Here is a 26,836-nt window from a genome sequence, read left to right on the forward strand (position 1 = left end):
ACTGTCTCTCGACTTCTGCAGGCCCTGTGTGAGAGCCTTATGAGTCCCTAGCTATGCTTAGTCCTATTTACAGCTGAGAAGGTAGGCCTAAAGAGTCCACAGCTCACCCATGTTAGGACCAGGACTAGAAGCAGGGTCTTCTCACTCTCAGGCTGTATTCTCCTCGCTGGTGAAAATCTTGGAGTCCTCTAGGGTGTGTTAGTCAGCTACCCACCTGCCTCAACCTTACCTGCCTCATTTCCCTTTTCCTGTTTTCTTCCTTGGCAGGTGAAAGCCTTTGGGCCTGGGTTGAAGGGGGGCAGTGCTGGCTCCCCAGCTCCCTTCACAATTGATACCAAGGGAGCAGGCACAGGAGGTCTTGGCCTGACAGTAGAGGGGCCATGTGAAGCCAAGATAGAGTGCCTGGACAACGGGGATGGCACCTGTTCCGTATCCTACCTGCCCACAGAACCTGGGGATTACAACATCAACATCCTCTTTGCTGACATTCACATCCCAGGCTCCCCTTTCAAGGCCCATGTGGCCCCCTGTTTTGACCCCTCCAAGGTCAAGTGCTCAGGCCCTGGCCTGGAGCGAGCCACAGCAGGTGAAGCAGGTCAGTTTCACGTGGACTGCTCCAATGCTGGTAGTGCCGAGCTTACCATCGAAATCAGCTCTGATGCGGGCATGCAGGCAGAGGTACACATCCAAGACAACGGGGACGGCACCTACACCATCACCTACATCCCTCTCTACCCCGGGGTCTACACCATCACCATCAAGTATGGAGGCCAGATGGTCCCCAACTTTCCCAGCAAACTCCTGGTAGAACCAGCGGTTGACACCACTGGTGTCAAGTGCTATGGGCCTGGTGTGGAGGGCAAAGGTAAGCCCCATGTCTCTGGGCAGCTTTCTTCCCTCCCTTCTAGGGTTGTGGGAAGCTGATTTTCTTTTGTCTCCTAGAGGCATGCTGTAAGAGCAAGCTGAGGTCAGTCTAGGGTTGCTTTCTGGGAGGCCCAGCCAACTTCTAGGACAAGGGAGTTGCTGGACTTTGTTTGCTCACACTCCTTTGGGAGTCTCGTGTACCCTTCTGGGGTCCCCAGGTTAGGATCAGCTGGAAAGTGTCCAGAGGAGAGTAGCCAGAAGGACAAAGTGTCACAGGAGGAAGGCTTGAAGTGTTTAAGCTGTTGAGTACAGAGCCTAAGGAATTGGGGGTAGTGGGGAGGTTGAGGGCACTTGAAATCTGTTTTTGAAGGCAAGGTCCTTTGAAGAAGAGATTTGGGCCCCCAGGGCAGAGCAGATGGGGAGGGAGTGGAGCCCCAGCAATGTCAGGACACTCCCAGAGTGGGCTGGGGTCCCCTTCACTGCATGTTTCACCCCCTGGGCCTGTTCTGGTGTTGAAGCAGGAATGGGGGGTGGGGTGGGGGGAAGGTTAGATCAGCCTAGAAGATGGTTGACGAGGTCCCTTTCTACAATTCTGGGCACCTAAGCTGGCCCTCATCTATTGTGGCATCAGCTCTTAGTTTGTGGAGCTGGCAGAGACCTCAGCCATCAGCTAGTCCAAGGTAGGTGAGGGCCACCTTGGGGGCACCAGGTCATACGTCAGAGCAAGGGTCTCTGACTCCAAATCTTTTTTTTTTTCCTTTTTTTAAATACTTTTTTTTTCAGTTACATGTAAGACAATTTTTAACATTCATTTTTACAAAATTTTGAGTTCCAAAATTTTCTCCCTCCTCTCTACTTAAAATGGTAAGCAGTTCAATATAGGTTACGTTTGTGCAAACGTTTCCATATTAGTCACGTTGGGAAAGAAGAAATAGACCAGAAGGGAAAAAACCATGAAAAAATAAAGTGAAAATGGTATGCTTCCATCTACATTCAGAGTCCTTCTGTTCTTTCTTTCAATGTGGATAGCGTTTTCCATCGTGTCTGACTCCAAATCTAGCTTCAGCCACTGGCAAGCTGAGGAATACAGACTCTAAATCCCCTGGGATCCAGGGTTTCCGCCTGTTTTCTCATCTTGGGGAACCCTTGGATTAGCTTGGTGGCTTGTAGTCTCTCTTCCTGTTTGTTCCATTACTGTTGGTAATCAAGACAGAGAGAGGCAGCATATGTACAAGTCCTCTGGTGGGGTTGGCAGGGCTAAGGTTTGACCTGGAAACATGACAAGTCCAGCACTTTCATTTTGTAGGCAAGTAGGTGAGGGGAAGGGACTTGGTCAGTAACTTCATCCTTTCCAGTGAGGAAACCACAGCTTCCAGAGGGAAACCAATTGACCTGTGTTGGTTGGTGGGTTGGCCTGAGCAGCTGGGCCCCTACCTCCCTACTCTCTCTTGCCATTTCAATGGAGCCAGACTGTCGGTGGCCTAGAGCTCCTAGCCTAGGCCTGGAAACCTTGCTTCTTTTCATATTGTCCCTAACCCTTGACTAGGGCAAGCTATATAGCTGAATTTTTGCCCATTTGTAAGACAAAGGTTAGTAGTGAGGGTGTTTTCTGCAGCCCTGTCTCAGGTGCCAGATGCCACTGGGGGTGCTCAGGCTATAAGGCTTACCTGCATACTTAAAAGAGAGGACTTCCTCACCACAACTGCTCTCCCCGTTCCTGGGCAGTGGACAGAGGTGGGCAGGCCTATAGCATTGGGCCTGCACCTCCCTCCCCCTTCTCAGCCAGAGTTTTCTACCTCCCTTTACATATCCCACTTATGTCTCCATTGTGTCTGTGGCAGGGGTGGTGGGGCCAGCTCCAGTTGTTTTTAGCATTGCTGAAAGGCAGCCAGCCACTTGTGGGGAGCTCCAAGCAAGGCAAGGGATTGCAGCTTCCTAGCTTTCAGCTCCACTTCTGCATAGATAGAGCCTGAGGGTTGCTACAACGTCCCTGGCCAGAACCCTCCCCTCACAGTTCCTTACACCTTTGCAGGGGTGTTCCGAGAAGCCACCACAGAGTTCAATGTGGACGCTCGGGCCCTCACCAAAGCTGGGGGTCCCCACATCAAGACCCGAGTTGCTAATCCCTCGGGCAACCTGACTGATGCTTATATCCAAGACAATGGAGACGGAACTTACAAAGTTGAATATACACCTTATGAGGAAGGTAAAGTGAAGGGGTGTGGGCCTCTAGGAAGGAGAGAGGAGGAGGCAGTGAAGCTTGCTGGGAGAGGGCCCTAGGGCCTGGGGGGTGGAAGGTGGGAGCCTTGCTTCCTCCAGAGTCAACCACTGCTTCCCCCTTCCCTTGGCTCAGGGGTCCATTCAGTAGACGTGACCTATGATGGCAGCCCTGTGCCCAGCAGCCCCTTCCGAGTGCCTGTGACTGAGGGCTGTGACCCGTCCCGAGTACGTGTTCATGGCCCAGGCATCCAGAGCGGTACCACCAACCAGCCCAACAAATTCACTGTGGAGACCAGGTACAGGGGACAGCTGGGATCCGCTGCCTACTGGTAGCCTTGATGTACCTGGAGGATGGGGGTGGAGGGAAGCTATGGCATGGCAGAAGTTTTTCAGCTGGGTAGACACTGTCTGTTTCCTTGGGGCCTCCAGGGGTGCGGGCACAGGAGGCCTTGGTCTGGCTGTGGAAGGCCCATCAGAAGCCAAGATGTCCTGCATGGACAACAAGGATGGCAGCTGCTCCGTGGAGTATGTGCCCTATGAGCCAGGCACCTACAACCTCAATGTGACCTATGGTGGCCACCAGGTGCCAGGTAATGGGAGCTGTGTTTAAAGCGTGTGCCTGAAAAAATCTGGGGGTTTAGAGTCTCACAAGTACAGTGTGAGTGGGCAGGGCTTCCAGGCCCGGGAAGGTGAGAGTCTTGATGTCCTCTGCCCTGGTCAAAGCCTCATGGGGAGTACACAGTTTAGTTCTGAGCACCATGGCTTAAGAAGGGCATGGATAAGCTGGTGAGCAAGCATCTAGAGGGGGCAGTCAGGACAGAGAAGAGCCACAGCTCTGTGCCATACATAAGACAATGGGGCAGAAGAACAGGGAAAAGAAGATTTAGGTGGAGGTGTGATTGCTGTCTAAAAGTTAATTGAAGGGCTGTCTTAAGGGACAGAACCTAAACCAGTAACTGGAAACTTGAAAGGTAAATTTAGGCCTTTCTAATATTTTAAGTTAGAATGAGGAGCACTCTTGAGGCAGCTGCTCCCTAGAGGCCTTCCGTGCAGAGATTCTAGGTTTCTGCTGCCACTCTCTGGCCACGTGGGAGAGAGAGGGAAGCCAGCTGGGGCATGGAAGTGAGTGACCTTGCCCCATCTGGCCCTGGGGCCTGGTGTCTCATGCTCCCTCACCCTTTCCTGGGCCTCTCCTCATTGTGCCCTGACAGGTAGCCCATTCAAGGTTCCTGTGCATGATGTAACCGACTCATCCAAAGTGAAGTGCTCAGGGCCTGGGCTGAGCCCTGGGGTGGTCCGTGCCAATGTTCCTCAGTCCTTCCAGGTTGACACCAGTAAGGCTGGTGTGGCCCCACTCCAGGTCAAGGTGCAGGGGCCTAAGGGTAAGTACACAGGCAGCTGTCTAGGTGGGGGTGGGTGGGTTGCATAATAGCCATTACATGGTACAGGAGGGCCTCCAAAGCATGGGCTTAAGTGACCAAGTGCCATAAGGAAGGAAATTAGCATTTATTAAGTTCCTACTGTGTGCCAGGCATTGTGCTAAGTGCTTTATAAATATTACCTTATTTGATCCCCACAACTCTGAGAGGTAGGGGCTATTATGATCGTCATTTTGTAGATGAGGAAACTGAGGCAGAGAGGGGTTAAGTGACTTGCCCAGAGTCCCAGCTGGTGTCTGAGGTTTATTTGAATTCAGGTCTGACTCCAGGCCCAGCACTCTATCCACCATACCACCCCACTGCCTCAAAAATGCATGGGTGGCTCCATTGTAAGAGTTTGAAGGGTACAGTTATGAAAGGCTTAGTGTAGAGTCAGTGGGTTAGCAAATGGACAGCACTTGGAGGGGAGAGAAGGACTAATGCTTCCAGTGAAGGTGCCAATGTATGACTTTTATAAAAGTCCTCTGGCATAAGGCTGGAAGGGGAATTTGGAGTCAGGTCGGGCAAAATTGACCAGACTTGGAGACTTGGCTACATGGAAATGGCTTCAGCTTCAGGAAGGGAGAACGAGGCCTGTACAAGCCAGGCAGGCTTTGAGTCCTGGTGACAAAGATAGGAAGGTTATTTTTGGCCCAATGGCCTGAGCAGGGGCCAGCTGCTGGCCCCACTGCCTAGTTGGCATTTGGCCCCAAGTGGGAGCAGAAGTAATGCTGAGAGAGTTTGGGGAGGGTGGGGTGCAAAAAGCAGCCTGACCCATTTTCTTCACCCAGCCTTATGCCCCATATATTCTCTTCTGATCCCACAGGGATAGTAGAGCCTGTGGATGTGGTGGACAATGCAGATGGTACAAAGACAGTCAACTATGTGCCCAGCCGGGAAGGCCCCTACAGCATCTCCGTGCTCTATGGAGATGAGGAGGTTCCTAGGAGGTAAGTCTGCCCTAGGGTGGGGAGGGAAGCCAGCCTGCTTTAGAAAGCAGGGAGACTAGGGTTGGCAGATGGGGGGTGGGGGACGGATGGACAGAGTCTCCATCCTGAAGGAATGCTACCCTTCCTCGAGGGGCTTTTGGAGATAAGGAGGTATCGAGCACAGTTAGCAATAGGGAGAATAATCAGGAAGGGTTATTTGGCAAGCATGCCCCAGAGGGGTATGGGAAATGCTTGCGTCTCCATTCTCTGTGGCCCTGGGGATGAGATTCTGTGAGTTGGGTGGTGGTCATTGGGTACCGTTGTCCGGACCTGAAGGTCGTTGGATGTAGGCAAAGGGAGGGCTCCTGGGGCTGGCAAGTTTATACAGGTCAGGATGGTAGCCCTTCTAGGAGGTTGTGCATCTTCACAGGAGTTTCGTTTCTCTACCTTAACTCCCTAGTCCCTTCAAGGTCAAGGTTCTACCCACCCATGATGCCAGCAAGGTGAAGGCCAGTGGCCCTGGGCTCAACACCACCGGCGTGCCTGCCAGCCTGCCTGTAGAATTCACTATTGATGCCAAGGATGCAGGCGAAGGCCTGCTGGCTGTCCAGATCACGGTGGGTTGGTCAGCTTGGGGGGAGGTGGGGTGCTCCCAGCTGATTACAAAAGCTACAAAGCCTGCCTGCAAAATGAGAGGTGGGGGGAGCCCTTCCTAGGTAAGTGGGAGGCTGTGGGGCTGGCCAGGGTCAGGGAGTAGGCGCCTCTGTGTGTATGAGGGGTCAACTCACATACTCGCTAGCCCCACCTTGGGATTCATTCAACAAGTATTGGTTATTAAGTTCCAGGAACTGGATCCCAGACCAAAATAAAGTGCCCCACTAGTCAGGGAGCAGGACAGATGTTCTACCTCTGATGTTGTTGCCTTGCCTACAAAAAATGGCTACCAATACACCCCTGCCTGGTTGGGGGGTTATTTATGAGGAAAGTGCTTTTGAAGTAGGTGAACAAATGATAGCTAAATGTGCCATTAATGTGGTGGGAAAGACCTCTGTGCCAAAGGTGCACTGGGGGGTTGCGGCAGTGAGAAGGGCCTGTAGGGGCTCAAGTGGGAGAGCATGGGGGGACACTGGGGGCTGGGCATAGACCCTGTCCTCAGACAACTCTTCCTGGTGAGTCAAAAATGGTGCATGAAGGGCAGACTGGGGGGTACAGAACCAAGCCTGGGAGGAGGAAGCCTCTCATCTGTCATCTGCCTCATCAGTCTAGCCTTTCTCTAAAGTTCTTTGCCTTGCTGCTCTCAATTAAGTGCTCCTTGACTGCTGGCTTGGTTGGGATGGTCATGTCCCAGAAGGCCTCAGAGCTGGTTTCTCCAATGGGCCCTCCGTGGCCTGGGTGGGAGTGTGGAGCAGTCGTAATAGAGCTGGGTTTAGGGCAAGAAGGTTTCTTGGGCCAAGAGGCGTGTCCTAGCCCCTCCCCTGGCCCTGTTGTCTGAGGTTTGAGAGAACCTTCCCTTCAGAGAATCACGATTTGTAAAGGGATGGGATCAGAAGGGAACTCACTTAAGTTGAAATACAATCATCAAAATATTTGTTAAAAATCAGTTCATGGGCCTTGGGTTAAGAATGACATAAGAGTGGAGAAGTCCAAAATCTGGTTCTGTCTGAACTTGAGCACGTCAGCCTCTCTGACCCTCAATTTCCTCATCTGTAAAATAAAGGGGTTGGGCTCTGACCTCCAAAGTCCTTTTCAGCTCTACATCTAGGTTTCTCTGGCTTGTGTTTAAATCCTGGCTGAACTGCTTTCTTACCTATGGGACCTTGGGTAACTTCCCCAAGGCTTAAGTTTCTTCCTCTGTAAAATGAAAAGATTGGATTGGCTGAGCTAAAATCCCAATTCTCAATCTCTGACATTGACATTTGAGGGAGTTGTGTCCTGCATGACGGGCAGGCAAGGTTCAGAGAGTACCCCCCCATGCCCTGGCTTCCTTCCTCATGGCAGGACCCTGAAGGGAAACCCAAGAAGACAACGATCCAGGACAATCAGGATGGTACTTACACCGTGTCCTACGTCCCTGACATGACAGGCAGATACACAATTCTCATCAAGTATGGGGGTGACGAGATTCCCTTGTCCCCATACCGCGTCCGGGCCCTGCCCACGGGGGACGCCAGCAAGTGCACAGTGACAGGTGAGAGAACTGGCAGGTGAGGGGCCTTGTGCCTCCCGGGGGGGGGGGGTTGGTGGGCCCCCTCCCCCCAAGCCAAGGTCGGGTCAGCAGCCCCGCAGACACTCGCTTTCTTACAGACACCCCTTGTTTCACCGCTGCTCACCGCCCGCCCCAGTTGTCTGTGTGTGCAGATGTGTGTGTGCGCGCGCGTGTGTGGGTATGCAGGTGGCATTGGCACCTTGTGTGACCTGGTTTTCTCACTTGACCTTTCTCCTTGCTCTCTGCCCTTTCACCTCAGTGTCAATCGGAGGTCACGGGCTAGGTAAGCTGCTTGCTGGTGCATACCCCAAATTCATCCCTGTCCAGAGGGGCAGGTTCCTTTCCTGCTTGTCCCAGCTCCCCTCAAACCGTTCACAGCTGCAGCCACTCTGGGCAGTGTTGGGGGGGCAAGGAGAGGGTAGACTCTGAGTTGGGGGGAAAGCTCTCTGAGCCCTAGCTCAGCTCAACCTCTGCACGGCCTCAGGCAAGTCGCTTCCCTTTCAAGGCCAGGGGTGGAAGTCCACGCTCCCCCCTTGGCCCTAGGGTTCTCTAGGGAGCGGCTGTGAGCTGTTTGGGTTGGGGGCATCCAGAGGGACCATCCTTGCCAGGGAGCCTTGGGGTCTGGGGATCTCGGCACAAACGCTGCCCCTTTTCCCAGGGAAGCTGGGCCTGGCACCTGGCTCTCTGCCTTCCCTGACCCTTGTCACCTCCTCCTGTTCTCCCTTCCCCTCCAGGGGCAGCTGTCTCCCTCTCATCCCTCCCTTCCTCCCTTTCTTCCTTGCTAGCTGGGGAAACCCTGCCTTACCCTCCCCGAGGGCTATGATCCAAAGGACTGAGGGAGTATTGGTTTGCCCTGCCCCTGGCTCAAAGCAGTCCTTCTTCCCCTTCCCAGCCTTGGCCAGATCCGCAGACTCCTATTCCCACCTCCAGGGGGTGCCTGGGTCCTTATCCTGGGTGTGCATGGCAGGGGAGGTGGGTGTTGCTGGGAAGGTGGCTCCGCCAGCATGGCAAGAGATGGTGCTCTGCATCTTCTTGCACTCCCCTGCTCCCACCCCACTAACCCCTTGCTCCTCAAAGCCCAAGCAGTGACGTTGCTTCATGTGACCCAAGGGCCCTGAGAGTTTGGGGAGATCAGGAAGGAGTGAGGCTTAGGCCCCACCTGAGGAAAGCTGTGAGGCTACAGGCACCACCCTAGGGGAGTGAATGGCTTACAAGAGAAGAGGTCTGCAGTTGGGCTTTGAAGGCCAGGCCAGATGGGGGGGCCCACATTCATGCACATTCCAGCTTCTCTGCTGGGGGAGGAAAAAGCTCTTGAAGGCAGCAACCATCTCCCATTCATACTCCCAGGGCCCAGCCTGGCCCAGCACCTCACTTGATGGTTGTCACATACATGGCCCAGCACTTCACTTGGGATGGGTGTCACATACATGGCCCTGCACCTCCATTGGGATGGGTGTCAAATAGGTGGCCCTGCGCCTCCATTGGGATGGTAAAATACACATTTGGTGTATTGCTTTGAATGAATTAATTACAGAAGAGGAGGCAAGGAGGGCCAGGAGAATGGCCCTAACAAGGGACAGGTAGTACAGAGGGCAGGTATAAAAGGAAGCTGGAGAGGCCAAGGCCAGGCCGCTGAGGGAGGGCCTCAGCCTGCCTATCACTCACCTCGGGAGCCCACAAGCCTGAGAGTGCTGCTGAAAAACCCCAGGGGTTTGAACAGTGGGCATGGGGAGGAGGATAGCTGCTGTAGGCCAGGCTGCCCCCAGTGCATTGAGCTGTCAGTACCCAGGAGCATTTAGAGGTAGACGTAAGATTAGCTACTAGTGGACTGGGGCAGATTGAAACCAGGGTACCTGGGAAAGCAATGGAGCCATTACCAGAGGCAGGTGGGGGGTGCAAAAAGGAGCTCGACCTCCCCAGAGCTGCCTGCTCACCCTGTGGGTTGGACAGGTTCCCTAAGTTGTTGCCTGTCCCCAAGCAGAGTTGAGGCAAAGCCAAATGACCCCTCAGTAGCCCTTTCCCTGTGAGCACAGTGGGTGCTTGCTCTCATAGGTCTAGTGAGATCTCACGAGCCATTCTTGGGCCCTCAGTAAAGGGGCCAGGAGTTCTTTCTGCCTTACCTTCCCAGCCAGGGGTCCCATTGACCACCCACCCATACAGTTGCCCAGATGCTCTTCAAGACTGACCTCTCAATCCCATTCAGCAATTGCTGGGGCGGGGGAGGCAAGGTACCCCCCAGGTAGCGGGGTAGAGGGATGGCACAGAGATTGCTCAGCTCTAGACCTTCCCATTTAACAAGGAGGTGAGCCCTGGAGTGCCCCCAGCACTTGGTCCTTTGCTCTCAAACATCACTGCCAGGCCCTTGTCCATTAGGCTGCCGGACCCCCCCCCCCCCCCACTAGGCAGCTGCTACTACTGCTGCTTTGCCCCTTTCTCAGTGCATGTTCTTTCCCTCCCCCCAACCATCACCACTACTGCTGTGCTAACCCCACTGAGCCTTGCAAATCTCACTGAACCCCCCCCCTTACTGCACACTTCACCCGGGCCCTGCCTGGCTCCCCTGCCCTGCTCCATGCCTGGCTGCGCTGGCATCTCCCATGGGGTGAGCATTCTCAGTCGTCAGGAAACTCAAAACTTCACTCGGAACCTCAGTGCCCCACACACTGCTGCTGGGGCAAGGGTTTCTCTTCAAGTCCTTCTGCAAATCCTGAGAGGAGGGAGAAGGCAGCTGTGTTGCCAGGGCATGTGCCCATCTTTATGTGGAGAGGGGCTGATGATGCACACTCACTGCTACTACTGGGCTGGAGACTGCCCCTCACACAGCCCCCCAGGCACCCCAGAGTGCTCCCCCAACCTTTTGGAGACTCTGATTAACAGCTAGGCCTTGCCCACTCCAAGGAAGCCAGGTCTGCTGGATCAGGGTTGCCCCAACATTATGGAGAAGGAGCTACTTTCCTGCCCACTGAGAAACTCCTCCCCCTCTCCCGCTGGGGGCTCCCTTGGCTGTGCTTGGGGAGTCATGGAGGGGGGGAACCACAGGATCAGCCAAAGGCCCAGGCTCACTGTCCTGCCTCTGCCCCACACCAGGCACTGGCATCGGCCCCACCATCCAGATTGGCGAGGAGACGGTGATTACTGTGGATGCCAAGGCAGCTGGCAAAGGCAAGGTCACATGCACGGTGTGTACCCCCGATGGCACGGAAGTAGACGTGGACGTAGTAGAGAACGAAGACGGGACTTTTGACATCTTCTACACGGCCCCTCAGCCAGGCAAATACATCATCTGTGTCCGCTTCGGGGGCGAGCACATTCCCAACAGCCCCTTCCAGGTCATGGTGAGTTGGGCCTCGAGGGAGTAGGCAAAGGATGTGGGTCTTCCTCTGCTGGGCTCCCCTGACTCCCAGCAGTCTGCATGTTTGGGATTTGGGGGTCTTTGGTCATTCCTGGGACAACAATCCCCCTGATTCAGTGGACAAAGGCCCCAGCCTCGGGGGAGGGTGTTCACACTTTCCTACCCTCATCCCTTCATTGACTTCAAGAAGGTGAGAGGTAGAACAGTGCTGCAGTGGAGTGGAGGACATTGGGTTGAGGCTCTGAAGACTTGGGCTCCTCAGTACCTCTTAGTACCTATGGCTTTGGACAAGACCCTTCCCTAATCTGGGCCTCATTTTCCTTAGTCTTCAAGTGCCAGGGGTGGCCATGAGGACCACTGGTCTGCCTCTACAGCTATGATCCTGTGTGTGTTACGTGTGTCTGTCTATCTCCATCCCAAAGTTGTTGACTGGGCTCTTTTCATATGGTGTATCCAGAAGGCATAAGTCTTTTTTTCTTTCTCCTGGGCTCCAAGCTGGGGAGTCAGTGCTGTGGCCTCCTTTGTCCCGGAGTAGGTCTCCCCATGTGAGAGTGCGGTAGATAGACCCTTTATCACTGGGTTGTCCCAGAGCCCCTTTTACCTGGACTCTGAAGACCCCAGGGACAGGAATCCAGGTCAGGTGTGACAAACCACTCCCTTTGGTTTCCAAGGGGAGGCCCTGCCTGTCACTTTCTGACATCCCATGCTGCATCCTTTCCAGCTTCCAGGTACCCAGGTGCTTTCCAGCTAAGGCCTAGCTCTGGGGCAGGCTGAAAATGAGGCTGCTTCCTGTTTTCCCTCCCCTCCCTCTTTCTCCTCTAGTTGAGCATGCTGAGGCCCTGTGTATCGGTGGCCTCTCTCTTGGTCCAGGGTTCAGGTGTTACCAGATGGAAGGCATCCCAGGTGGTTTCAGCTGGCCTATCTACTAATGGCCTTCTTTCTCCCACCAGGCCTTGGATGGGGACCAGCCCACCACTCAGCCGATGCATACCCAGCAGTTGTCAGCCCCATACTCATATGCACCAGGTGTCCAGCAACCTTGGGTATGAGTCCATTTACTCTCCTCAAAAACAGAACCAGGGGCTGCTCTCAGCCAACGACCTGGACCCTTTAGCATGTGGGCCTTTGGTTCTGTTGCTGACCCTTCTTCCCCAGTGGAACAGTCAGACTATAGGGGCTCAGTCTGCAGGGATGGTGTGAACAGGAAGGACCCTGCTGCTTCCTCAGTGGGCTGGGGAGAGGTCACTTAACCACCTTCAGTGGGCCCTCAGTTTTCCTCCTGGAAAGACATTGAGTCATAAGGAGCCTGGTAGAAATGCTGGGCTGAGGGTACAAAGACCAAAACTAAAATGGTCCTTGGTCTCAAAAAGCTTATAGTCTACTAGACCAAACATCTGGGATCTGTGGAACTCCTGAGGCAAATGAACATGACAGGGATCACTGGGCATCTGTTCAAAGCATTTGGGCCTGGGCTGGGATGACATGTGGCCAGCCAGATGGCTAGTCTGTCCTCCATGGGCCTAACTTCAGCTTCTGGCCAAGGACTAGGACAAGAAGAAATCCCAATTTGGGGGAAGAAGGAGAGAGACATTGTCTCTTTCCATGGGCCCCACTGAATCTGATTCTACTTCATCCCTCCTCTTCCTGACCCAGCCCTGCTTCTCTCATGGCTGCCACCCCTAATCTGGAACATCTTATCTCTATTTTCACTTCATAGGCAACAGAGCCCTTGGTGGGGGTGAATGGGCTTGACGTTACTGGCTTGCGGCCTTTTGACCTGGTCATCCCCTTTACCATCAAGAAGGGAGAGATCACAGGTGAGGAGGAGTGCAAGGGAAGAGGAGGGCCAGAGCCTGGCTGTGGGCATTTGGGCCAACTGCCGGCTCCTCCTCGTGGGGGATGAGTGAGGCCCTCTCTAGCCATCTCTTAAGGTTTCTGGTCCCTGCAGGGGAGGTTCGCATGCCTTCAGGCCAGGTGGCAAAGCCTTCCATCACGGACAACAAGGATGGCACTGTGACTGTGCGCTACGCCCCCACCGAGGCAGGCCTCCATGAGATGGACATACGCTATGACAGCATGCACATCCCAGGTGGGCCTGACTACTATGCCTTTGGTGCTTAGTGGGCCAATGGCCTTTGGCATTATGGGCAGACAGGACCTGTGAAACTTTGGAGAAGCCTGGCTAAGACAGGTTTCACCAGTTGGATGGGGCAGAAGGCAGCTAAGTGAGCCCACCTCCTAAGCTGGTGAAAGCAGCAGGGTGGGCTCCAGCTTCCAGGGCAACAAAGATCCAGCCTTGCTGAGCCCCTAACCCTACCCACAGGAAGCCCATTGCAGTTTTACGTGGACTATGTCAACAGTGGTCATGTCACTGCCTATGGCCCAGGCCTGACTCATGGACTAGTGAATAAACCAGCCATCTTCACTGTCAACACCAAGGATGCAGGGGAAGGTAAGAAGGGGTCGGGGCAAGGAGGACTGCCCTCTGGCTGGTTTTGGTTTGCACAATACGTTTTCATCTTGGTCTTGGGGGTTGTAGGGCAGATGTTCTCTGAAGTTACAGATAGTGGTCAACATGGTGTAGTGGATAGAGGGGCCAGGTCCAGCCTCTAATTCAGGAAGACCCTGCTTCGGGCCCTACTTCTGACACAAACTGGAGCAAGTTCCAGTGGTGGTGGGAGGGAGGGAATCCACACTGATGAAATTACAGGTTCCTGCAGATACAAGAAACTCAGGCCCCATAATGAACCTGTGTCGGGGTCCCCCAGTGAGTTGGTGGCAGAGCTGGGAGTGGGCCCTGGAGTGTTGTCTATTAGGCCAGATCATAAGACTTTACGGGTATAGGAGGCAGTGGTCCTTGGTGGGGCCCAAGAGACTGAATCAATTCCTTAAGTTTATGGTCAACTTGGGGCCCTACCTTCTTCTGCCTTCCACTTTGAATAGAAATCCTCAGACAACACATGAACCAAAGGGAGGCCTGAGGGATGGGGAGGGTGACTGCTGAATAGGAGGGGAAAAGCAGCCCTCTAAGAATTGAGAACTGCCAAGTGTGGACCTGTCTGGTCTCTCCTCCCCATCTAGTCCATTTTATAGTGAGGCCTGTTGCCTAGTTTCAGCCTTTGTGGCTCCTATTGCCAATGGGATGGAGTCTAAGTTTGACCAGGATCTCCACCCAAACTACCTTTCTGGCATTCCTCTCCTTCCACTCCCCAACACTTTCATGTTCCACTGCTAGGTCTATCCCCTAACTATCCCCAAGATGTGCCACTCTCCATCTTGATTCATTTCCTGAATGATCTGTCCCATCTCCTCCCTGAAGTCTTGGCCCTCTTCCACGTTCCTGTAGCTAGGGCTCACCACTCCCATGGAGGCCATCTTTATATCCAGTCTCTCCTGAAGGGCTCCCTGTTGTTGCTGTTGTTTAATGATCACCCTTGTTTTCCTGTCGCTTAGATTTCCCAGTGTATTCCTCCCTCCTTCCCTTTCCAGAGAGCCATCCCTTATAATGAAGAAGAAGAAAGAGAGGGATAAACTAACATTCCACCCAGACTGAGGCTCTTTGGAGCCAGGCCCAGTCATCATTTTGCAGCATTTAGTCCAAACCATTTGGTTCTTTCTATTTACGTTATTGTAGTTATCGAGCATATTGTTTTTTATGATTCTGCTTGCTTCTTTGCATCAGTTCATCTACATCCTCTCGTGCTGTTTATCGTGTATTAGAGCACACTAACATTTCATTGCATTCATGTACCACAGTCTGTTCAGCCATTCCCCAATTGATGGGTGTCTCCTTGGTTTCCAGCACTTTGCTACTATAAAGTGTGTTGCTATGAATAGTTTTGTGTAGACGGAGACTTAGGTCCTTTTTTTCATTGGCCTTCTTAAAGTAGATGCCTAGCAGTGGAATCTCTAGGTCTAAGAGTATAGAAATTTGGCTTTCTTTCTTCAGGGAATTCCCTATTGGACCAATCACTTCATGGTTGCCCCTCCAACTTTCACTATTCTCATCTTTTGCCACTTTTGCCAGTTTGCTAGATGGGGCCAAATATTGCTCTTCATGCTTGAGAGTGTTCCTTCCCATGCTCATTAAGAGTATGCAGCTCTTTTGAGAACAGTTTGTTAATATTCATTAGCCTCTATGAATGGTTTTTGGTTGCAGCTGTTCTTGTTAATCCCTGTAGACCTTGTAAATCAGCCCCTTGTCAGAGACATTTGGCACAAAGATTTTTCCCAGTCACCCATCCCCCTCTTGCCCTAGTCACATTAACTGTGTTCACTCAAAAGCTTTTTGATTGCACTTAACTGAAATGACATCTTATTTTTTTTATTGCCACCTTCCATTGTTTGTTTGCATTCACTTCCCAACCATAGCTGTGAGAGGTCCCAGATCTCCTTTTGTCATTGTTTTTATGCTATCCTCTTTAATGGAAAGGTAGTATGGCCTGATGGATAGAGAGCTGGCCTTGGGACAGGCAGACCTAGGATCAAATTCTACTTCTGGCACATACTGACTATGTGAACTTGGGCAAACCTCTCAACACTCTAAATCAAAGAGGAGGTGGCAGCCTGCTTTCACCCAAGAAGCTCCTTTCTTCACTGACACCATTATGAGCCCAGTCTCTGATCTGAGGTCTTTAACATTCAGGTCACAGTTGGTGTATGGTGTAAGATGAAAGTCTGACCATAGTCATGTGTCAAGCTGCTTTCTGGTTTTCTCAGAAATTCTTAGCAAATAGAGGACTCCTTCCTAACAGCACAGGGTCTTTTTTTGAAATCTCCACTGTGTGGCTGAGCCCTATAGACATGTGTCATGATAAGGCAGTGGGCCCTAGCCCCATTTCTTCTTCCTCGATAGTAGCATGCTCTCCTCACATATTCATGCTGAGCCCCTAAGCCTACCCTACCCACAGGAAGGCCATTACAGTTCTTTTTTTTTTTTTCTTTGCGAGGCAATCAGGGTTAAGTGACTTGCCCAGGGTCACACAGCTAGTGAGTGTCATGTGTCTGAGGCCGGATTTGAACTCGGGTCCTCCTTACTCCAGGGTGCCAGCCAGCTGCCCCTAAAACAATGGGAAATGTTGGGAGTAGGGAGTGAACACTCCCTTTTTTTTCTTTTTTTTTTTTTTGTGAGGCAATTGGGGTTAAGTGACTTGCCCAGGGTCACACAGCTAGTAAGTGTCATGTGTCTGAGGTCAGATTTGAACTCAGGTCCTCCTGACATCAAGGCCAAAGCTCTATCTACCGCGCCACCTAGCTGCCCCAGCCCATTGCAGTTCTGCATGGGCTATGTCAACAGTGGTCTTGTCACTCTCCCTCACATATTCCTCCTCCTCATTAGAATGTAAACTCCACAAGGGCAGGGACTGTTTTATATCCCCAGTGCTGAACGTGTGTGTGCGCGTACACGCGCTTCCATGTACCCATGAGCATGCATGCACACGTAAGTGAATGACACATAGGTGCTTAACAAGGGCTCGTTGGATTGGATTGGGCCTTCAGGTCATCCCTGGAAGACTCAGGGCTCTGTCCAGCCAGTATGGCACGAGACCTCTCTTCTCCCTGGATCCTCTGGGCTTATGGTATGTCTTCTCTAGGGGGCTTGTCCTTGGCCATTGAGGGCCCTTCAAAGGCTGACATCAGCTGTACAGACAACCAGGATGGCACCTGCACTGTCTCATATCTCCCAGTCCTCCCAGGGGACTACAGTATCCTGGTGAAGTATAATGACAAGCACATTCCTGGCAGCCCCTTCACGGCCAAGATCACAGGTATTGGTCCAGGGTGGGCAGGGCAGGCCAGAACTGAACTAGGGAGAAAAGAGACCTAGATGAGGCCATCTTTTGTTGGGGAGGACAAGGGAACCTCCATGCTCCTAGACCAGTCAGAGGACTCTTAGATCATTAAATCCTATATTAAAGATGTGGGAAACTAAGGTCAAGGGAAAGGAATTGACTTGCTGTGGGTCATGTGCCAGTGCATATGAACACTATCACACCACCCCTAGGCCAGTTCTCCCCTGGAGAGTAGCAAAATGTGGAATTTCAAGTTGAATGTCTGTCCGCTTCATATCTAATCAAGGAAAATGTCCTGGATGAAGAGATGGGCCAAGGTTTTGTTTTCTTTCTAGCTCTGTCATTCTTCCCCACAGGTGATGATTCCATGCGCATGTCTCACCTGAAGGTGGGCTCTGCTGCTGACATTCCCCTCAACATCACTGAGACAGACATCAGCCAGCTCACGGCAACTGTTGTGCCTCCATCAGGCCGAGAGGAGCCCTGCCTGCTCAAGAGACTGCGCAATGGCCATGTTGGTTAGGAAGCTCCCATTTGCTCTCCTCTAGCCCTAGGAATACCGGGGAGAAAGTCCCAGGGTAGCAGTTTACAGCCAAGTATAAGGAAGGACTTGCTGGTAACTGGAGCTGTCCCAAAGCCAAAAAAACTGCCTAGTGGAGGTAGTGAATGCCTTGATGCCACTAGCATTCAAGAAGAGGTTAGATGACCGCTTGTCAGGGATGGAATGCTCAATGATATATGTCTGTCAGCACCAGACCTCGATGGTAGTGAAAGAATCAGAGTCCGAAAAGAGCTTCACAGGCAGGCCCAGAACATAAGGCTAAATCAAACAGAATGAAATGGGAGAGGGTCTTCCTTTCCCCTTCCAAAAAGTCTTTGGCTTGGGTTCCGACCAATCGACCATGGCTGTATAGGGTGGAGGGCAGGGTTAGACAGAAAGGGAAGACAAGGGGTGGGTAGTGATTCACAGGGAAAAGATTAGGCCTCTGCCACTTCATATTAAATGAGTCAGCAGGCAGTGTAATGGGGCAGGCAGATGGGATTATGGGTTACATTTACAAAAAACGTGGGTACTTGGGAGTGAGGGCAGCCATCCCTCCTTGGTCTGTCCTGACTGGACCCCATTGGAAGTTTAGCTAAGAGGGAGATTGATAAGCTGGAGTCTAGAAGATGACAACCAGGATGATTAGGCCTTGGTAAAGGTCTGTGGCATCTAAGGAATGGTTAAAGGAATTGGGAATGTTTTGTCAGGAAAAAGAAAGATTGGGGGTGACGCACTCACTCCCTTTAAGTAATCTGCAAGGCTCTCGTGTGGCTGAGGGGGTAGGCTTGTTCTCTTTGGTCTCCACTGGCAGCACCAGAAGAACTGGGGGGAAGGCACGGTGAGGCTATCCCAACCAGAGAGCAGTCTCAGAGTGGGACAGTCCCTCAGGAGGTGGTGGCTCCCTTTGAGAGATTGGTTTCTTAGGTCAGACTTGGCCAATGAATTTCCTTCCAGCTGTGGGATTCTGGAATTCCTCCATGGGGAATTGAGTGATCCCCTCTGAGAGCCTTCCCTACATGGACATGAGTGATGCTAGGAATTGTTGTTGTATTCCCTAACCTGTGAACATGGGCCCTGCCTCAAGAGCCTCAGGGCTCCCAATGAGCCATGCTTCTCGAGAGAGGGTACTAGCCCGGGGGTGAGGATGAGACACCAGGGATACTGAGACACGACCAGACGTTCCAAACAGCTGGAGAAGCAGGGGTGGGAAGCTAGAGGGAGCTTGCCTGCCAGAGCTCCATGGTGACTCTCAACCTAATGGGACTTAGTCTTCCTCTCTAGATGCCCATCCTTGTTCAATGGGCTCTGTTCTTCCCCTCCCAGGGATCTCATTCGTTCCCAAGGAGATAGGAGAACACCTCGTGAATGTCAAGAAGCATGGCCAGCATGTCCCTAACAGCCCTATCACAGTGATGATCAGTCAGTCAGAGATCGGGGATGCCAGCCGTGTACGCGTCTCTGGCCAAGGCCTCCATGAAGGCCGTACCTTTGAACCAGCCGAGTTCATCATTGACACCCGGGATGCAGGTGACCATGACCATCTGGACTGGAAGGGTGGGGAAGGGAGCCCCATGGAGCTTAAGAAAAGCAGCATCCTCATTGGATTGCAAATTCAAGGGGAGGAGAGAGCAAGTGGGCTGGACCTTGTCTTTGTCTGGTCTAGGCTATGGAGGGCTCAGCCTGTCCATCGAGGGCCCCAGCAAAGTTGACATCAATACTGAGGACTTGGAAGATGGTACCTGCAAGGTCACCTACTGCCCCACAGAACCTGGAAACTACATCATCAACATCAAATTTGCTGACCAGCATGTCCCAGGTGAGCAGCAGGCCACAGCCTAAGCTGCCTAGGGAAGTAATTGTGTGTGTGTGTGTGTGTGTGTGTGTGTGTGTGTGTGAGTGTGTGCGAGAGAGATATCCAGGACATTTCTGACGTCACCTATGAGTATGTATGCACACATGCCGCTCCAGGACAGACCAGCCGAGGGAGGCAGGCTGACTAGCAACTTCCTGGTGCGTTGGCATGATTGTGCCCATAATATGCTTAGTGTGCTTTCCGCTTTTTCCTTGCCACTGGCTAAAGTGGTAGGAGGAGCAGGCAATGGGCAGGATAGGAGATAGGATGTAATACATGAATGAATTCTGCTTTCTGCAGGCAGCCCCTTCTCTGTCAAAGTGACTGGCGAGGGCCGAGTAAAGGAAAGTATCACCCGGCGACAAAGAGCCCCCTCAGTTGCCAATGTTGGCACTCACTGTGACCTCAGCCTGAAAATCCCCGGTAAGTATACCCAAGGTAGCATGGCGTTAGGCAAGTCACCTCGCTAACTGGGCAGTCTAGGCCCTTTCATGCTCTGTAGTCCCCAAGTCACTCCAAAGCTAGACGAATCCAATTCAAAAAAGAAATTTTAGGTCTTCCTGGCCCAGGAGCCAAGACTGGGACAAGGAAGGAATTTCATTTCCTCTGACATTGCAGAGTATGGCAACAAGGGAATGGGGTTCCTGAATCTCAGGGAAGGCAGTGAGGGACGGGACAAAACCCTATCCCTTCTATTCCTTCCCCTGCCCCCCCTTCCGTTTCCACTCTGGTCCAGGTGCAGATCAGATGGCTGTGAACTTCCAGGGCCGGGAGGGCAGCTGATAGAAAGGAAGGGAGGGCACAGGCCCCTGAAACCAGGGGGTTAGAAGAGTTTGGGCCTCTTGAAATAACTACCTGACCTGGCCTACATACCGTTTTCCTTCCTTGCCCACTGTCTGTCTCTGTCTCTCTATGATCTCTCTTCTCTTCCCCCTACAGAAATCAGTGTCCGAGATATGACAGCCCAGGTAACCAGCCCTTCGGGCAAGCCCCATGAGGCTGAGATCCTGGAGGGCGAGAACAACACCTACTGTATCCGTTTTGTACCTACTGAGATGGGTGTACACACAGTCATTGTCAAGTACAAGGGGCAACACGTGCCTGGCAGCCCCTTCCAATTTACAGTGGGGCCCCTGGGAGAAGGGGGTGCCCACAAAGTCCGTGCTGGTGGGCCTGGCCTAGAGAGGGCAGAAGCTGGAGTGCCAGGTAAGCCATACCCTTGCCCACACAACCTCCTTCCCTTGGTCAGTGTGAGAATCTGGGGCCACTTCCTTTCTGTGGGTTGTTAGCCATCCCTGGGCTAAGAGGGAGACTTAGCTGTGCTCCTTTGCCTTCAGGAAGCCTGCTGTGCACTCCTAGGAGAGTGTGGAAAGAAAGGAGCAAGACCAAACTGGAGCATCTCTAGTGGGATAGAGAGTGGGGGAAACTGGTTCATTCCAACTTGCTGAGCATATATTGAATGCCCAGGTCAGGTGGGAGCCAGGCAACAGCTTAGAACAAAGGTCATTGCCAGCTGGGAGACCAGCCTGACACACTCAGAGGTAGAAGATTGTAGAGGTAGCCTGGGGCCATGGTAGATGGAAGCCTATAATTGTAGTCACCTAGACCTGGGCCTGAATTCCAGTTCTGCCACAGCTTTCTATGCCCTGGGATCCTGGGCCAATCATTTTGCCTCTTATCTGTATAGTAAGGGTCTGCCTTACTGCTGTAATGTCTGCTTCAAAGGGTTGTTTCAAGAACCCGCTGAGATGGCACACATCAAGGCACCTGGCAAACCTCAAGGCACTACTGTGTAAATGTCAGCTCTTACTGGTCCAGGCTTGCTGTGCTGTCCAATGTGGTGACTCCTCTGTAACTTAGGCTGACACACTAAGGAACTCGCCAAGAGGCAAATGACCTGGGTGTGGGAAAGGCAGGGTTTGAACCCAGGACTTTGCCAAATCTGAGCCCAGCTTTTTGTCAATTATCTATTGACACTGTTCTAGAAAGTGCACAGGTGCTGAGCCAGAGCTGAGCTTGGCATCAGCTGCAGCCCCCTGCCCCCACCCACGCACACACATGTTCTTCCCCCCCTCCTTCTGCAGCGGAATTCAGCATCTGGACAAGGGAGGCTGGCGCTGGGGGCCTGGCCATCGCTGTTGAAGGCCCTAGCAAGGCTGAGATCTCCTTCGAGGACCGCAAGGATGGCTCCTGTGGCGTCTCCTATGTGGTCCAAGAGCCCGGTAGGTGGGGGGTAGGAGGGCAGGCCGCGCCACAGTGGGCCACATGCCACGGCGGGCTGTGCCTCGTGTAGAGCTTGATGGGGGCTGGAGTCTGACCTGTGCTCCCCACAGAGAATTCCCCACAGGAGCAGTTGGCCTGGCCCAGGTTGCTGTTGGACAGACACATAACTGATTCTTGAGCATCTGGAGAGGCGTACTCCCCATCTCAGCCACCATACTCTTCAGTGGTTGGGGCCTGTGGAGGAGGGGCCAGGGACCCTTGGGGAAAGATATTGCCCATGCCCTTAGGAGCCCCTTGATGTAAAGGGCCCCCACTTTTGGGGAGCCCCTGGTCTGAGGGGAAAGACATGGCCCCTGTCCTTGGGGGAACCCCCCGATCTGAGGGGGGGGACGTGGCCCCTACTGTTGGGGAGCCCCCAATCTGAAGGGGGAGACAAGAAACCCCACATGTGAAGGGGATAACAAGGCCCCCTCTTGGCTCTGGGGAGCCCCCTCCATCTGAAGAGGGTGACAAGGCTCCCTCCTGGCTCTGGGGAGCCCCCCATCTGAAGGGGAAACAAAACCCCCCCTGATTCTGGGGAGCCCCCACATCTGAAGAGAGAGACAAAGCTCTTTGCTCAGCTCTGGGGAGCCCCACATTTCAAGGGGGAGACAAAAATATGTTACAGATGGCAGTTAGGCAAAGGGCTTGGTGTTCAGGGAGCTGCTGCTGCATGGCCCCCTCATCTGCCCGTTTCCTTGTGCTACGTTGCTGCCCTGTGCCCTTTGCAAGCCAACCTCTGCTCCTGAGACTGGAGAGGAGCAAATAATAGCTGGTTCCCCAGCTAGCCTGGCTAAAGGAGGCTCCTACATTTATGGAGGGGCTCCTATGGCACTAGTGCCCTCAGCCTCCGTGGAGCTGGGTTTCAGAACTAGTTAGGGTATGGGCCAGGGCTGGGGTGGGGCGAACCAGCAGGCTATGGTTTGTGGGAGGAGCGCAGAGCAGGCTCCCCTGAGGAGGGAGATTGCCAGGCTGCTCTGGAGTTTGACACCTAATACCTTGTCATTTTTCCTGCCCAGGCGACTACGAGGTCTCGGTGAAGTTCAACGATGACCACATCCCCGACAGCCCCTTCGTGGTGCCTGTGGCTTCTCCATCTGGTGATGCCCGGCGCCTTACTGTTTCTAGCCTTCAGGTGAGGCACTGAGAGAAACCATCCCCCAGCAGGGCCCAGCCCCCCTGGGCAGGACATGGGCAGCGCCAGGCCGGACCCTGTCCCAGAGGAGAGCCAGGGACTTCGGAGCAAAGACCTGGAGCCTGGGCCCCAGGCCCGGGTGGGGGGGATTAGAGAGCTGACTGCCTCAGCCAGGCTAGTGGGGACAGATGCAGGAGTCCCTGGTCTGGTCATGCCTTTCCCTGCCCAGGGCTGGCGCCAGCCCCTGCGCACCATTGGGGGTTTTTCTCGTGTCTCAAATCTAAAGGCTTTTAACAGATCTTGGTGCCTTTTGTGTACCAGGGCTGAGGTTTAAAGAGGGAGAGCCTGGCAAGGCTGCATGGTGGTACTGAAAGTCTCCTTCCCTCCCCTCCTCTGCTCACCCCCCCTGGCCCCATGATGTGAGAGTATGTGGCAGGTGTGGGAATGTGGTGGGGACAGGGGGGAGGGGTGGCATGTGTGTGGCCTGTGTGGACACGTATGTGCCACGTGTGGATGTGGCTTCTGCTACCTCTCCCAGGGCCCCTTGCTCTCCCTTTTTAAACTGAATTTGCTGCCAACTGGGTAAGTTGGACAAGGCCTTGGGGCTGCTCTTCCTACGACTCTTTGCTCTCCCCCCACCTCCTCCTACTTTTCTTCCTCAGTTTCTCCCTTCCCCTTCTGCCCCTCCCTCCTGGAAGGGGTGGGGGTCCTCTGTGCATCTCCTTCTGTACCAAGGCTCCCCATCTCCCCCCCAAATCAACCTAATCCCCTGAGAGTCTCTAACCACCTGTGCTGTGATTCCAGGAGTCAGGTTTAAAGGTCAACCAGCCAGCCTCTTTTGCAGTCAGCCTGAATGGGGCCACAGGTGTCATCGATGCCAAGGTCCATAGCCCCTCAGGGGCCCTGGAGGAATGCTATGTCACAGAGATCGACCAAGGTGAGGCCAGGCTGTGCTGCCAGCAACTTGTTGGCACTTGGCAGGGGAGGGCAGAGAGTCACTTATCTAGTGACCTGGGCGCCAGAGCGGTGTGCCACTCAGGTGCCACTGAGAAAGTGGTGGTTGTTGAGAAGCAGGAGGGGTGAGTTTTCCCATCTGCTTTTTCTAGTGCCTTCATATGTTGGAGCTTCTGAGGGCTCCACTAGATTGTCACACACTAGAGACCTTGTTTTCCAAAGGGTGGGGGGGGGGGGTCATCCCCATATCCAGCTGTTTGTTATGCTGTCCTGGCACCCGGTGCCATCTCTGAAGACAGAGAGACATGGCCACCACTTTAGAAAGACTCCCCTCCAAAACAGCACAAACTCCAAGGCCACTAGCCTTGTGCGTAACTGCCTGCTCCATGTCTAATGCTGCCACCGCCACTGCTGCTGTGGCTCAGTGCTGCAGTTACTGTGGTAGGGATGAGGGAGCCCATGTCCCCACCACAGGCTTCCCGAGCAGAATAGCAATGTGTTCATGGGGTACCAGGCAAATTTGGTGGTGCAGGAGAGACCTAGGAGCAAGGCACCACAGGCAGACACCACCTCTAGGGAGCCCCTGGAGATCAGCCTTTAGCAATGGGGATGCAGGGAGGGGCTTAGACTGTGGCTGTTGGGTGAGCTGGGCAGGGCCATGGCTGCCTCTCAGGCAGGATCTTTGACCAGTTCTCACATAAGTAAGAGAGTTCCTGGAGGGAAGGGTTGGTGGTATCTCCTCCTTGTTCTCTCATCCCCCTCTCCCTATCAGATAAGTATGCCGTGCGCTTCATTCCCCGGGAGAATGGTATCTACCTGATCGATGTCAAATTCAATGGCTCCCATATCCCTGGCAGCCCCTTCAAGATCCGCGTGGGAGAACCTGGGCAAGGAGGGGATCCAGGCATGGTTTCTGCCTATGGGGCAGGCCTCGAAGGCGGGGTCACAGGTAGGTCTGGGATGAGGAAGGGAAGAAGGAAGGTGATGGCTGTGGTCGGAGTAGGCAGAGTTGGCCAGTGATGGTACAACATGGCCCTACACGGCCCAGCAGTTGCTATTCTAAACTGTAGTCTCATCTGGTCCTGTGCATCTCACTACCATAACAATAACTATGAGGGAAAGCCAAGGCTCCTTTGTGAGAAGATACCACATTTGCTGAGCAGTCACCAGTGACTCGTTTCAAGGTATGCTCACCCTAGATGGGAGGAATCACTCATGCCCTGGCAAAAGCTCTCACCAGGCCCTGGACTCAGTCGAACAAGGTGACATTCAACAGGAATCAATGTTTATATTTGGCCTGAAAGTAGAGCCTCAGCCAGGTTGAGGCTGCTTCACAAATCTGACCAAGCTCATGACAGGGCAGCTTGGGAATGCCTGAGCTCTGGGAAGAGGAATCCCAGGGAGGCCTGGCCCAAGGTCAGCCTGGTTCTAAATGTCAAAGACAGCTCTGGGCCACAACATCAGCTTGCCAGGAACAAGTTGGCGCCCTGCTGAGATGACATCTGGATCTACTTTGGCATCCTAGAGGACACCAATAAGCTGAAGGGCTTGAGGCCTTGTCATTAAACTCGGGATTAGTCCCCAAAGGCAGCACCAGGAGCAGCAATGGCGGGGAGGTGGGGGGAATGTGCCAAGGGGCCAATTTGGGGGTGATAGCAAGGGTCAATATTCTAACAAGGAGAACTGTCTCAAAGTGGCCTGGGGAGGTAGTGGGCTCTCCATCGCTGGAGGGCTTGCAGTTAGCAGCTGAGGCTGGATGGCTGTTTGGCCTAGACTTCAAAGAGGACCTTTGTGATAAGGTGCAGGCTAGGCCATGTTGGCCTCCCAGTTCCTCTCCAGTACAGTGCTTCAGGGACCTGGGGAAGCTCTGGGGATAGTGGCTCTTTCCCCTCAATCTCCTGGGATCCCTAGGCAGGCAGGTAGGCTTCTTACTAGTCACTGACCTGGGGCAGTGTGGCTTTATTTGTGGTTAACTATAGGCTGACTCCTGCTTTAAGGCCCAAGCAGCAGCAAACAAGAAAGCTTTCCTAGCCCACAGCACTTGACAAGCCTTTTTTTCGCAACAACACTAGGAGGTAGGTGCCCCATAGTGGGGAGACTGAGCAGGGCCTCAAGACCCAAGCTCTTCTGAGGCCATACTCTGTGCTGTGCCTACTTACTGTATCTTTCTGCCTCTGCCAACATGGCCTCCATGAAGCACCTCTTATACATGGCCACTTTCCAACCAGCTTCAGACCTCTTGCTGCTGCCGTCTGTGAGTGGGGAAGGAATAGGGGCATACAGAGAAATGCCAATCCAATCATAGTTTGTTCCAGGTCAGATTCTAGGCAGGGAAGCCATCAGCCTCCCAGGAAGTTATCTTCTGTCACCAATCTGCTTTGCTGTCACATGTTTAGCCGTGTCACCCAGGCCTCAATGTCCGGTGGACATTGTTCTTCCTCAAGACTGGCCTTACCTCATGGCTGTGACCTTGTCTTCAGAGGGTAGATTACATCACCTGAGTGGCTACTCCAACTCTCTTGAAAGCTGCTTCTGTCTTCTGGAGAGCTTAAGCTCAGCCTCACCTATTCTTTGCTCTGAAACCCTGTGGCTCCCTTCCGGCGGATAGATAGAACTGAGAAGAACTCCCAGATTGGTCATTGCTCTCTCTCCCTCAGTTCTTGAGCCCTTAACATCATTGGGGCAGGGCCATCTTGGGCATACCCAGGTCTTTCATTCACTCTGAAAGCTCAAAGGAAAAAATTATCTTTGTGTTCAGGATCATCTCCTTTGCTTTGTAACCCCCCCCCACCCAAATGATCTTCTCTTGGTCACAAAGCTCAGCAGAAGTACTAAGGCCCTCTGACAGACAGCACTGTCACCTTCCATAGCTGTAGGCCCATTACTCTTTCTCAGTATTGTCTCATGTATCTGAGTCAACTAGGGAGGAGGACAAGATTCAGGGATCAGTAAAAACCTTCTTTCCCCCTTTCCATTTGGGATTACCTTCTTCTTCTTCTTCCCTCAACACTAGGGAGCCCAGCAGAATTCATTGTCAACACCAGCAGCGCTGGAGCTGGTGCCTTGTCTGTCACCATCGATGGCCCTTCCAAGGTGAAGATGGATTGTCAGGAGTGTTCTGAGGGCTACCGGGTAACCTACACGCCCATGGCACCTGGCAGTTACCTCATCTCTATCAAGTATGGAGGCCCTTACCACATCGTGGGCAGCCCTTTTAAGGCCAAAGTCACAGGTGTGGACTCTAATCCCCTCCCCCCCCCACCCCCCCTTGGCCTTGGATTCCTTCTTTCTAATATTCTCACATTCTG

The 26,836-nt window shown here is 53.2% G+C and overlaps 1 protein-coding gene across 2 annotated transcripts in view; it reads left to right on the forward strand.

Annotated features, from left to right (window-relative positions):
* The window catches only part of FLNA (filamin A), a 57,713-nt gene that overhangs the window by 27,579 nt on the left and 3,298 nt on the right, over window positions 1-26,836 (forward strand). Inside the window, exons 22-46 of one of the 2 annotated variants that reach the window (XM_027838927.1) lie at window positions 268-865; window positions 2,897-3,070; window positions 3,218-3,380; window positions 3,514-3,674; window positions 4,296-4,466; window positions 5,329-5,452; window positions 5,892-6,048; window positions 7,430-7,619; window positions 7,897-7,920; window positions 10,725-10,972; window positions 11,940-12,032; window positions 12,707-12,806; window positions 12,938-13,078; window positions 13,313-13,441; window positions 16,584-16,757; window positions 17,138-17,299; window positions 18,649-18,852; window positions 18,989-19,141; window positions 19,478-19,600; window positions 20,117-20,383; window positions 21,262-21,399; window positions 22,459-22,574; window positions 23,379-23,511; window positions 24,301-24,477; window positions 26,542-26,760. In XM_027838927.1, coding sequence (XP_027694728.1) covers window positions 268-865; window positions 2,897-3,070; window positions 3,218-3,380; window positions 3,514-3,674; window positions 4,296-4,466; window positions 5,329-5,452; window positions 5,892-6,048; window positions 7,430-7,619; window positions 7,897-7,920; window positions 10,725-10,972; window positions 11,940-12,032; window positions 12,707-12,806; window positions 12,938-13,078; window positions 13,313-13,441; window positions 16,584-16,757; window positions 17,138-17,299; window positions 18,649-18,852; window positions 18,989-19,141; window positions 19,478-19,600; window positions 20,117-20,383; window positions 21,262-21,399; window positions 22,459-22,574; window positions 23,379-23,511; window positions 24,301-24,477; window positions 26,542-26,760 — 4,339 coding nt within the window. The remainder of the gene's footprint in view (window positions 1-267; window positions 866-2,896; window positions 3,071-3,217; window positions 3,381-3,513; window positions 3,675-4,295; window positions 4,467-5,328; window positions 5,453-5,891; window positions 6,049-7,429; window positions 7,620-7,896; window positions 7,921-10,724; window positions 10,973-11,939; window positions 12,033-12,706; window positions 12,807-12,937; window positions 13,079-13,312; window positions 13,442-16,583; window positions 16,758-17,137; window positions 17,300-18,648; window positions 18,853-18,988; window positions 19,142-19,477; window positions 19,601-20,116; window positions 20,384-21,261; window positions 21,400-22,458; window positions 22,575-23,378; window positions 23,512-24,300; window positions 24,478-26,541; window positions 26,761-26,836) is intronic. The other variant, XM_027838928.1, reaches the window with a different exon arrangement.

Source organism: Vombatus ursinus, unplaced genomic scaffold (genome assembly GCF_900497805.2).
Source record: "Vombatus ursinus unplaced genomic scaffold, bare-nosed wombat genome assembly UNPS02014831.1, whole genome shotgun sequence".
In the NCBI taxonomy this organism is placed as follows: domain Eukaryota; kingdom Metazoa; phylum Chordata; class Mammalia; order Diprotodontia; family Vombatidae; genus Vombatus; species Vombatus ursinus.